The sequence below is a fragment of the Oryctolagus cuniculus genome, chromosome 10, assembly GCF_964237555.1.
Source record: "Oryctolagus cuniculus chromosome 10, mOryCun1.1, whole genome shotgun sequence".
Taxonomy (NCBI): Eukaryota; Metazoa; Chordata; class Mammalia; order Lagomorpha; family Leporidae; genus Oryctolagus; species Oryctolagus cuniculus.
Window position 1 is genome coordinate 45,572,156 of NC_091441.1, and position 12,873 is coordinate 45,585,028.

The following is a 12,873-nucleotide window of genomic DNA, read 5'->3' on the forward strand; positions in this document are numbered from 1 at the left end:
TGCGCTGGCCGCAGCGCGCCGGCCGCAGCGCGCCGGCCACGGCGGCCATTGGAGGGTGAACCAACGGCAAAGGAAGACCTTTCTCTCTCTCATTCTCTGTAACTGTCCACTCTGCCTGTCAAAAAAAAAAAAAAAAAAAAGTATACTAGGTTAGTGTAAAAAATGATTAAGATCAATTTTTTTTAAATTTTTTTCAAGAGGCAAAGAGACAGACAAGACAGAGGGAGCTCCCATCCACTGCTTCACTCCCTAAATGTCCATGATGTCCAGGGCTGGTGCCAGAAGCCCAAAACTCAATCTGGGTGTCCCATGTGAGTGGCAAGAAGCCAACTACTTGAGCCATCACTTGCTGCCTCCCAGGATCTGCATGGCAGGAAATTGGAGTTCAAACTCAAACCCAGGCTTCCCAACTGGTGTCTTAACCACTAGGCCAAATGCCTGCCCCAAGATCAATATTTAAGAAAGACACGGTAGATATGTTAATGAAAGCAATGGTCCTGCCATTCTTTATTGCTCATAATAATACATATTTACAGAAGAAAAAGTATTGTACATTTTAAATTGTGATCATAATATAGATTTTTATGCTTGAATAATGAAAGAATGAATCTCAGTACTTCTGAAAATATCTTCAATGTTTGAGGATATAAGATATGATAAACATTCCATAACTGGAGTAAGCTCACTTCAAAATGAAAGACACTTAGCACCCAGTAAAAGTAATGAAGCAACATTACTGGAGATAGGAACTCTTAGAAGATCTGACCAGGATCCCTAACTTTACCATTGATTTACAATCGACCTATTTTTTTCCGCACACATTTTAGAAACTTTGGAAGAAATATATGAAAAGGAAATCCTCACAGGTTTTGTGCATTAGAAGGAATTTAGCTTTAGAAGGGTAATGTAAATTCATTTTTCCCTTACAAGACCTTGAAAAAGTATATCCTGAGGCACTATAAAGTGAGTGAAGCTTTTTATTGGTAGTCAACAGCTTCGAATATTGGCTTTCATTTTTTAAAACAATAAGTTAAAAAAAGTCCTTTTTATTAAAAGCTAAAGGCACAGTGAAACAATATTTTCAGTTCACCATTTTAGAACTCAAGATGATTCAGAACATAAAATAATTCAGGTGGCCAGCACCTAATTTGTCTTGTAGGTGGCAAAATTATCAAAAAAGGAATCTAGGGACAGGATCCAAATTGCTGTATTGAGGTTAATAGTGGTAAATGACTTAAAGCTTTACTTAAAATACTGTTTTCAAAGTTTAAAATTTCTTTTAAATTTTGCAGATCAAAAGATGTCTTTTCTATAGCTCTGGTCTGGATATTTAGTACTAATGCTTAGACATATTCTTCTGTTTTTCAGGGGCTAGATTTTCAGTCCAATGATTTTTTTCTAAAGCTTTCCTCCTCTCTTGCTCCTTTAGTCCAACAGATTTTGCTCTATTGTGTGATCCATTCAAATTGGAGTAAAAGAGGTTGTGAAACTGAAAATCTGTTGTTACTTCTTATCAACTGTGAAAAGGAAGCTTGAAACCAATGCCTACCTTAAAGGGAGGTCATGGGGGCCAGTGTTGTGGCGCAGAAGATTTGAGTGTTAGCTGTTCCACTGCCAGTCCAGCTCCTTGCTAAAGTGCCTGGGAAAGCAGCAGAAGATGGCCCAAATGTGAGGACCTCTGCACCCACATAGGAGACCCAGATGAGGTTCCTGGCTTTGGCCTGGCCATTGTGGCCATTTGGGGAGTGAACTAATCTGTCTCTGCCTCCCTCTCTTAACTGCCTTTCAAATAAGTAAAATCTTTTTTAAAAAGTAAAAGTCTTTTTTAAAAAGTAATAAAAGAGAGGCTATGAAGCTGTCCAGATTTCAGTCAGCTTTACATTTTTCTCAATTGCCTTGTACTGTATGGGAGAATAGTACCAAGACTTTTAAGAAGTTATGGATAATTTAGTACAGAAAATTTGGGGGCACCATTGATAATTACTATATGTACATATATTTTTACAAAATATTTATTTATTTGGAAGGCAGAGTTACAGAGAGAGAGAGAGAGAGAGCGCGCGCTTCCATCTGCTGGTTCACTCTCCAAATGGCAGCAGCAGCCAGGGCTGGGCCAAGCTGAGCAAGGAGCCCCATCCAGGTCAGCCACATGTGTGGCCAGGGCTCAAGTACTTGGTCCATCATCCACTGCCTTCCAGACTCATTAGCAGGAAGCTGAATGGGAACCTGAGCATCTGGACTCTAACCAGCACTCTGATACAGGATATAGGTGTTGCAAGAAGCAGCTTATCCCACTGCACCACAACGTTGACCCTGATAATGATTTAGTTTATGTGTAAGTAACAAGGGAGTTTACAAGTGATTTCAATTAAAAAAATGAACTCTGGGGAGGTAGCAGTTTATTAACAGGAGTTAATAGCACTAGTCCTCATAACTTTATTTGCTTCATGTCCTAAATTTGTCATTAGAGTCAGAAATGAAAAACAGACATCAAATAAAAACTGGTGGCAAATGTTCAATATATTGTTATTCAAAGAACTAAGAACAAATATAGGGATAAAATGGAGAAACTGTAGCATGTTATAGCAATATGTCATGAAAATGTCAACATAGTAAACTGATAAAAACAAAAAAAGGAGAAAGCAAATGAAAAAATTTTGATTGTTTTGGTTATCATATTGGTTTTGGTTGTGTTAGTACTTTTATTCTGAGATGGTGCGTGCACAAGGTAAATAAAGGAAAAAGTAGTGTAGGATATTCTAATTTTATCATGCCTGTGTTTCCCTGAAAGCCTAAATTTTCAGGATAGAACAGAGAAACAGTTGTAACAGAAAGGATAGGTTAAAACCCTGTAGTAATCTGCAATTATCAAAGGAAATTCTTGAAGCGTATACACATCCTTAGACATCAAATTGTGATTTTTGAAACATGGTTTATCCCTGAAAGAAACCAGGTTTCTTAGAAAAATAGTAGATTCCAGGTCTATGGCAGGAAACGTGCAGGTTGAATGTGGAGCATCTTGTCATATAAGATAACAAGGAATCTATTAAAGGCTGCTAGTCTACTGTCAAAAGGACTCAGAGCAAACTTAATGAGGCTGTCATTCTTTGTCAAGATGAGACAGTCCGAACTTCTATAAAGTAATATTTGTAATGGACTGAATCCTATCAAATATGTTTAAATCCAAGATTTCATAATACTTTAATGAAAGATGATGGTAAGCAAGTTTATTATCTGAAAATTGGTAAAAGAAAGAAGTCAAATGTTCGTTTTCCTCTCCTATATAAAGTCTACCACTAGTTAACAAAATAGCAAATGTGGGAAAGTGTCCTTTAATAAAAATGTTCCCACAGGGCCGGCGCCATGGCTCACTTGGTTAGTCCTTCGCCTGCAGCGCCGGCATCCCATGTGGGCGCCGGGTTCTAGTCCTGGTTGCTCCTCTTCCAGTCCAGCTCTCTGCTATGGCCCTGGAGGGCAGTGGAGGATGGCCCAGGTGTTTGGGTTCCTGCAGCCGCATGAGAGACCGGGAAGAGGCACCTGGCTTCTGGCTTTGGATCGGCACAGCGCTGGCCATGGTGGCCATTTGGGGAGTGAACCAACGGAGGGAGGACCTTTCTCTCTCTCTCTCTCTCTCACTGTCTATGACTCTACCTGTCAAATAAAAAAAAAAAAATGTTCCCACTAATAAATGAAAAAGCAATGATGTAGAATATTCTTCAAGCCAAAATGAATTATGGATTTAGGCATTAAGTATCAATTTCAGCTAATGTCACAAAAAGAATTAAACATTATATGCCTTCTGATGAAAGAACACAACCATGACTTACAGTCTTGCCAAAAAGACTGAATCTAAGTCTGGTCAAACCTCTGGATCCAAGTGCCAATATCCAGAGGACAGAAGAATATGCTGAATTGCTCCATGAGTGTACAATCAGCAAATACAGACTGTGGGAATCTCTCTAGGTTCTTCAGGTAAAGGAAAGAAAAGAAAGAAGAAGGGGAATCTGTAAATTAATAAGAAATATAAAATATTTATCTAATAAAATAATTTTAAATGGGTAAGATTAAAATATTGAGATAGGGACTTGGGTGATAAAATGATAAAGAATTGTGAGGAAGTAATTACTGTTGAAATTAGTATAGTGGTTTTTTTGTGGAGTTTTAATTATGACAGGACACAGAGATGACAGGCAAAAATCTAAAAGAATATTTTAGAATATTTTCTATAATTATATGTTAAGCTCTAACTTTTGTGTCTGGTTTTCAGTATTTGTGTTTTATAACTTTTTAAAAGATTAAAATAAAAAAGCCCTTAGGGTTTTCCACAATTATGTATGTAAATACTTCTGTAAATACCAGATAATGATTCTTAAGTAATTGTCTATATTATAGAAATCTTTCTAGATAGTAAGCTAGAAATATTTGAAAAAAAATAAATTCTTATGTGTGCATAGTTATAAAAAGTAAAGAATTAAGTACACATTTCTAACACAAAATTTGTTTTGTTGCAATATTATATAATTTGGTTAAATAGTCTTTGTTGACTTCCAAAATTTTCCTTTCCTACTCCCATCCAAGATTATTCATGTTATTCTACTGGACAGTAGAAAAAGTGCATTGGAACAGATTTTGTATTTCCTTGAATGTCCACAGTTTCACTTCTCATCTTATTATATGGAGCACACAGTTTTCTTGCCTAACCATGATGGTACTTATTAATATGTGGCATTATACATAATGGCATCCAGTTTGCAAACAGAAATTCTCCATCACACACCGAGCCTGTGTCTCTTCCATGTATTAAATAGTGTAGGAGACTATTTTTTGTTATTATATATCTAAGAAACTCAAGAATGTAAAATATATTTAAACCATCAGAATGAAAGCAATTTTAAATGCGAAATAACAATAAACATGGGCAAACATATAACTGTGTTGTACATTTTGCCCATCAAACATTGACAGTTCCTCTCCACTTGTCAAGCAGCATCTTAAATGGTACAACTAAATGGTCCACTTCCCTTTCCCTTTAATAAAATTATGTGGTGCTTGAGTGATTCACATATTCAAGAAGTGACCGGTCCAAGACTCTTCGGATGAGAGCTTCCTCAATTATATTAAAATCCTATAATAAAGAAAAATAATTAGAACTATAAACAGTCAAGAGTGTTTCAGCAATTGAAGGATAAGGGTTAATGCAGTGCCCCCATTTTTCAGGAAACTACAGTGTTAACTGACTTGTCCAGGGTTCCACAAAGCCTATCACAGAACCTAGGGCTTTGGCTTTGGGGCCAGTGTATTTTTTTATTTCACTTTACTGTCTATCATTAAATTAGTTACTGTCACAAAAAATTGTTGATTTAAAATTTAAAGTCTTTATCTAATCAAATAGTTTTTAGTCAGCATTACAAATCCTGATCAAAGGGCTGTGTTTCACAAAAACATGTAACATGGAGCAAAATTAATTCACCGATAAATATCTATTTCTTAAAAAAAATGTTGAAAATGAAACTCTTACTCCTGTACCCCTGTGTATCAAAATGGAATTCAAAACTTTATGTCAATACTCTCTATAGGCAAAACAAAAACTACTGAGACCCTATATACTGCAGTGCCTCTCATCTTCCACAGTTAATAATGAGAACAACAAAAAGTGAAATTTTTATTGGACGTCTATTCTAAAACATAAACAAATAAAATCAAAAAGAAAGCCATAACACACAGTAGAGCACGAGGTTTGGGCTCAATACTGGTTTATTCTTCAGCAATTTAGTTAATCTTCTAGCTTTAGATATTTATTAGATTAGGATAAAAATACAGTATTCACCTCACAGAAGCTGTTGAAAGCAATAAAATGAGACAATATGCATAGAGTACTGAGCTTTGTACAAGGTAGCCTATGAAGTGAACAACAACAACAAAAAAAATGCAAAGTAGAACAAAGGCTACATGAACTTTTTGTTTTCTATTCTCATCTCTGAAAATGGGAAATAAATTCTTAAGTATTAAAACTATTTATACTATATATAATTTTTCTTCCATCTTAAAAAACTCTTACTATGAAGGAACTTCAAAAAATTCAGGGAAACTTGAAATAAAAACTATTTTGGTGGAAAAAGTTTTCAAAATCTGTACATATGCTGGGTTTTCAAAAAGTTCATGGAAAATGCCTGATTTTAAAAAAATCTATTCATGGGATTCAAAAATTTTTTGCATCAAAGTAAGCTTATCTTTGAATTCTGTTTTTCCATGAACTTTTCATATAATGAGATTGGACGTGAGTTGGTTATTGAACTAAGTCATCAGTAGTTATGATTAATTTTTTATATATTTATTATAAATACTACTTTGGTATATGTTTAAAATTTTTGTCATAATAAATTTCTTTAAAATTCCAACAAACACATTGTGTACAATCTCAATTTAAAAAATGAGAATGCCCACATGTCTTACTACACTGATAATGTCACTATCTGTTATTAGCCGTGCAAGTAACTGGATGCAGAACAAACTGAGCTATTTTATTACTGATATGATTTCATCTCAGCTATGTGAGTTCTCAATTCTATAAACATTATAAGCACACATAAAGAAAGTCTAGTGTAAAAATTTGATAATGTAAAGACTCCAACTCTTTCTGCAATGGCTGTTTATCTAAAGAAAATAAATTTATCCAAGACAGATAACTACTTTAATATTAACAGTCAAATTTATAAAACACTATTTTCATGACTTTCTACTTTAAGCTAATAGTTAACATTTTCAGCTATACACATTTTTCCTCTGTAATATTACTCACTTGTCCTAAAAGAGTAAGCTTAACACAGATAGCATAAAAGCATAATGTAAAAGTAAGAAAATATACTTACTATGAAATCATCATAAAACAAAGTGTGACTAACTTGCAAATGTCTTATTAAACTGCCATTGAAGCTGTTTGCATTCTCGTTAGGTACTAAACGGCAAAGTGGACAGAACTGGAAAGAAACAAGACCATGAGTTTAAGAAGAAATTTAAAATAATTACTAGTGTCAGAATTTTTAAAAATAATCATTCAACAAAGTGAATTTTAACTTTATGAATCCATTGGCCACACCTCAATATTATGTTAAAAATTATATTAACAAAGCGACATTAGATAAAAGTTCATTTATTTCTTCATAAATATGACTTATCCATTTGAATATATAATAGTATTGCTATTTATTTTATATTTATGAGTTTATAATTTAAATATTACAGTTGTCTATCACTTGGAATACTTTTTTTCTTTTTTGAAAAAAAGTTTATTTTCATCTACTTGAAAAGCAGAGTGACAGGGAGAGAGAAAGAGTGAGCTTTTCCACTCACTGGTTCACTCCTCAAATACCCTCAACAGCCAAGTTTGGGCCAGGCTGAATCCTGGAGTCAAGAACTCCACTTGGGTCTCCTATGTGGATTGCAGGGACCCAAATATTTCATCTCTTGCCTCCCAGGGTGCATTATTAGTAGCAAGCTGGATTGGAAGCCAAGTAGCCAGGACTTGAACCAGCACTCAAATATGGGATACAGGCATCCCAAGCAGCAGCAGAACCTGCTGTGCTACAATACCCATCCCTTAAAATAAGTTTTGCAAGTTTTTTGGCCACAACCAATAGATTACAACACATCAGCATTAGATATTCATATTTACCCATGTTTTCCTAATTAAAAAGCCATTAATGACTCTTTAAGATATTTATAAACTCACAAGAAATTATATAAATGTAGAGAGGTCCCATGTCCCAATCATCCAGCTTCCCTAAATGGTAACATCTCTCAAAATGATAGTACATTGTCAAAATTAGGAAATTGACAATTAACTAGGCTACAGACTTCACTCATTTCTCAGCAGTTTTTGGACGTATGTGTTGTGTGTATGTATGTAGTTCAATGAAATTTTATCACATATGTAGATATATATAACCACTAACACAATTAAGATACAGAGCCACTCTGTCCCTACAAAGAAACTCCATTGTGCTGGGATCTCTCCCTAACTGCTGGTATCCACTGACCTGTTCTACATCTCTATAACTTCATCATTTTGAGAATGTTATATGGCTTTTCCCACTGAGCACAAAGACCTTGAGATTCATCTAAGTTGTTTCTTCCTTTTTTTATGGTTAAGTAATATGCCATGGTATTGATATCCCATAGTTATTTTGTTCATTTACCTTTAAAAAAATATATATATATATATAATTGTTTTCATTTTATTTGAAAGGCAGAGAGAGAGAGAGACAGAGAGAGACAGAGAGAGAGATATCGAGATCTTCCATGCTCTGGTTTACTCTCCATATGTCCTGAATAGCCAGGGCTGGACCAGGCTGGAGTAAGGAGCGAAGAACTTAATCCATATTTCCCCATTTGGGTGACAGAGACACAAGTACTTGAGCCATTATCACATTAGCAAGAAGCTGGAATTGGAAGCAGAGCTGGGACTTGAACCAGGCACTCATCTATGGGATGTGGGAGTTTACCAAATACCAGCCCCAAATCCTTTCATTTATTATTTGAAAGGCAAAGTTAGAGGCAGAGGCAGAAAGAGAGAAATTGGGGTCTTCCATCCACTGGTTCACTCCCCAGATGGCCACAATGGCCAGAGTTGCCCCAATCTGAAGCCAGGAGACAGGAGCTTTTTCTGTGTCTCCCATATGAGTGCAGGAGTCCAAGGACTTAGGCCATCTTCTACTGCTTTCCCAGGCCATAGCAGAGAGCTGGATTGGAAGTGGAGCAGCCGGGACTCAAACCGGTGCCCATACAGGATGCTGCCACTGCAGGCAGTGGCTTTATCCACTACACCACAGTGCCCGCCCCTCCTTTTACCTTCTAAAAGACATTGGATTGGTTTTTGTTGTTGTTGTTGTTGTTGTTGTTGTTGTTTTGGACAGGCAGAGTGGACAGTGAGAGAGACAGACAGAGAGAAAGGTCTTCCTTTGCCGTTGGTTCACCCTCCAATGGCCGCCACGGCTGGCGAGCTGCGCTGATCTGAAGGCAGGATCCAGGTGCTTTTCCTGGTCTCCCATGGGGTGCAGGGCCCAAGCACTTGGGCCATCCTCCACTGCACTCCCTGGCCACAGCAGAGAGCTGGCCTGGAAGAGGGGCAACTGGCACAGAATCCAGTGCCCCGCCGGTGTGCCGGCGCCGCAAGGCGGAGGATTAGCCTATTGAGCCGCGGCGCCGGCCATTGGATTGTTTCTACTTTGTGACTGTTACAAATAAAGCTGCAGTGAATATTTATGTGCAGATATCTTCATAAAAGTAAGTTTTCATTTCCATAGGAGAAATTTCTAGGAATGTGATTGCTTGGTCATATGGGATGTGTTTAATTTTGTAGAAAGCTGCCAAATAATTTTCCTGTCTCTCCCTCTCTCTCTCTCTAACTCTTTGCTTTTCAGAGTCTGTTTGAAAGGCAAGAAGGAGAGAAGAGATCAATCTTTGATCCACTGGTTCACTCTCAAATGGTCACATCAACTGGGGCTGCGTCAGGCCAAAGCCAGGAGTCAGGAATTCCATCTGCAAATCTTAATGGGTAGCAGGGGCACAAGTACTTGGGTAATCTTCCTCTGCTTTCTGGGAGCTCCTTAGCAGGGAGCTGGATAGGAAATGGAGCAGCCAGGACATGAACTGTTACCCATATGGGATGCCAGCATTGCAGGCAGTGGGTGGCCTAAACTTCTCTGCCACAATTAAGCCCTCATAAATAAATAAATGTTTAAAAATAAAAGGTTTATTAATTTTAAATAAAAATAGAGGCCAGCGCTGTGGCGTAGTAGACTAAGCCTCTGTGTGTAGTGCCAGCATCCTACATGGGTGCCAGTTTGTGTCCTGGCTGCTCCTCTTCTGATCTAGCCTTCTGTATATGGCCTAGGAAAGCAGTGGAAGATGGCCCAAATGCTTGGGCCTGTGCACCCATATGGGAGACCTAGAAGAACTTGCTGGCTCTAGGCTTTAGACTGGCTTAGTTCCAGCTGTTGCAGCCATTTGGGGAGTGAACCAGCAGCTGAAAGAAAGACCTTTCTGTCTCTCCCTCTCTCTCTCTCTCTCTAACGCTATATCTCAAATAAATAAATAAATCTTTAAAAAATTCAGCCTTTTAATTATTATTGGTTTATAATCATTTATTACTCTCCTAAAGCTTTAGCTATCTTGGCCAATTGGCAACACTGGCCACTCCCAAGACACTCTGAGTCCACCCAGAGACCAATGTGTATCTTATGAACAGAGCTGACATCAAGAAATAGAATAGTCTTAATATTTTGTGGTGTAAGACAGAAATTTGCTCACATAATACTCTATAATGTGCCCCTAAATCATGAACTAGGCACCTGGAATATGGATCCCAGTAAGATACGCTGACATCAGACAACTTAGTGTTCAAATCCTAGCACCAGCTCTTAATTGCTGTGTGAGCTTGAGCACATAGTGTCCCCTTCTGTGAAATGAGTACTCTGTCATCTGCCTCAGAGTTGCTGTAAAATTTGAGGTGATGCCCTTAATGTGCCAAATACCCAAGGGTGACATTTGAAAACCACCATAGTTGCTACTGTTTGACCCCTGCCCTTGGGAGAAGGGACTCCACTAGTGAAGAAACTACATGTGTCCTGTAGTTTCTTCTCTACCTCTCAAAGGTTTTCTCTTGGCAAATAATGAATCTTAAGCAATAAAATGAGAAATATTTCTGTGTCTCAGGGCTGTTGATAGATTTAAAATAACATCATTTTGATATGGGCTAGGCAGGCCATGAGTCAGTTAGTGAACAAAGGATCTGGCAGATTTCCCACAATCTCTGCACCCTAATCCACCCCTTGCATACCAGTTAGGTACACCTACTTTCCCATGATGAAAAGACACCATAATGAACACATATGCTCTGAGCTCCACGTGGAAACGCCCTTTAACCCTCCCAGAAGATATCATGGGCACTGAAACTGAACTCTGCCTAAACCCTACCCTATTTGTATGTTCAATTAGGGCACCACCCCCTTTCCAATAAAAGTGACCACTGAATGTGTGCTGTCTCTCTCTCTTTAAATAAATCCTTCTCCTACCCTTACACTTTATCTATGTCTCTGCTTTGAATTCTTAGCTCATGTGGAGGCAAGAACCTGGAATAAATCAACTGGGGAACCTTTACAGATCTCCTTCCAACAATTTAATATGATGAAGCTCAGTCATTGTTAGCTTAGTCATTGGTATAGGTAATAAATGGTGGCCATTATTATCACTTTGAATACAGAGCAGCAAGCAGTACATTCAAGATATGAACAGTCTTGGAAAGGAACTAACTCTCATTTTGCCCCAGAAAATTTGGAAGGGTTTTAGCAGAATTGGTGGTAACTGAAGTGAGTCTTGAAGAATGAGCCAGCCAGGCCACAGAGGAAGAACACCAGAGACAGGAATTCATGTGGGAAAAGGCAGGAAATCCTAAATAGGCAGGGCCAGCTTAGGCAATGGAAAAAGCTCAGTGTAGCTGCAGGAAGGGCATGCTGGAGGAAGTGGTGGCAGATGACTTTGGAAGGATAAGTTGGAGCCAAGTTTGCTCAGTATTTATTTGAGCATGTAACATGTTTTCTGTAGGTCTCATGCCAAGAGTTCAGAAATACAGAAATGACTATGTTCTGCTCCCTACCATTAAGGAGCTTAAAGTCTAGTGGAAGAGAGATACAGAAAATGTGGAATTCTAAGCAAAGGATTTTTTTTTAGTCTGATGTTAATAGGGAACTCATCTTCAGTTAGCTGGTATACATAAAATTTAGTTGTGTGACTAAACACACATCTACCAGAAAATCAGTGCAAAAACCCTATTTTGTTTCTTAAATTGGCAGATTTGATGTGTGAGAAGAGAAGGTAACAATAAGAAGGGAAAAGAAATGATCAGTTAATGGCAGGCTAATCATTACCCAAGTGTAAGTATTCACCTTCACTTTGGCTGTTCCAATTTCTTAACATCAGTTCATCCTTTACTCACTGCTCCCTGGCCATGCTACTTACATTAGGAACCAACAAATCAGTGTTCATTCCAAAGATGTTGGCCTCATCTCAGTTGGTATTTCTTCTGCTGTGAATACAGTGGGTGAAAAACAGCCACCATAGTAGAAGTTATTACCAACTGCAGATCATTGAGAAATAATCTGAGATAGCTTTCCACTTTTCAGTTACACTGATTTCTGTCATGTCTTGGAACCCCCTGGAGGTTAGGTTCTTAGTGGATGAGTTCACCGCAGGTCAGTACACAGCAGACAAGGACATGGACATCTGTCTTCAAGTTTGCAAACTTTTTGATGCCTTCAGCTAATCCCCCTTTACCCTGGGGTTATAGTTTCTGGTCTTGAGTGTGTTTATTCCAGAGTCTCTTTCTATACAATGATTCTTCATTTGTTTTTGTTTCCTTTCCAGAAACTATAAAGCCAAAGACAATCAGCATCACCGAGTAGATTTTAATCTTCATTTGTTTTACAGGAGACCAGACAGAGGATTAAAGGAATTTGCTAGAAAAGGGAGACATATTTCCTGATGGGTGCTGCTTTAAGGAGATTTAAAAAAAAATGATGATCTGGGTGATGTTCCTTTCCACTTTTAATTAGATGAGGAAGAAGCTATCAAAAGGCTAATGATTCCCCAAGTGCTTTGGATGTAAACTGTTTAACGCTGGTCAACACAAAATCAAATAAAAAACATATAGTCCTATTTGTAGCTTGCCCTCTTCAATGTTTTCAACAAAGTAGTGGTTCTCAAGATGGGATCTTCAGACCCACATAATCAGTATTACCAGGGAAACTGGTTAGAGATGCAACTTTTCAGGCCTAACCCAGACTCATTAAATCTGACCCTCTGGGGGAGTAGAGTTCA

At 37.8% G+C, this 12,873-nt stretch overlaps 1 protein-coding gene across 1 annotated transcript in view; it reads right to left on the reverse strand.

The window, feature by feature from the left end:
- Positions 1–479: 479 nt before the first annotated feature.
- Positions 480–12,873, reverse strand: part of RNF125 (ring finger protein 125) — a 50,774-nt gene continuing 38,380 nt past the window's right edge. The window contains exons 5-6 of the mRNA XM_051852045.2: positions 6,870–6,977; positions 480–5,125 (exon numbers count right to left, since the gene is read on the reverse strand). Coding sequence (XP_051708005.1) covers positions 5,039–5,125; positions 6,870–6,977 — 195 coding nt within the window. The 3' untranslated portion in view covers positions 480–5,038. The remainder of the gene's footprint in view (positions 5,126–6,869; positions 6,978–12,873) is intronic.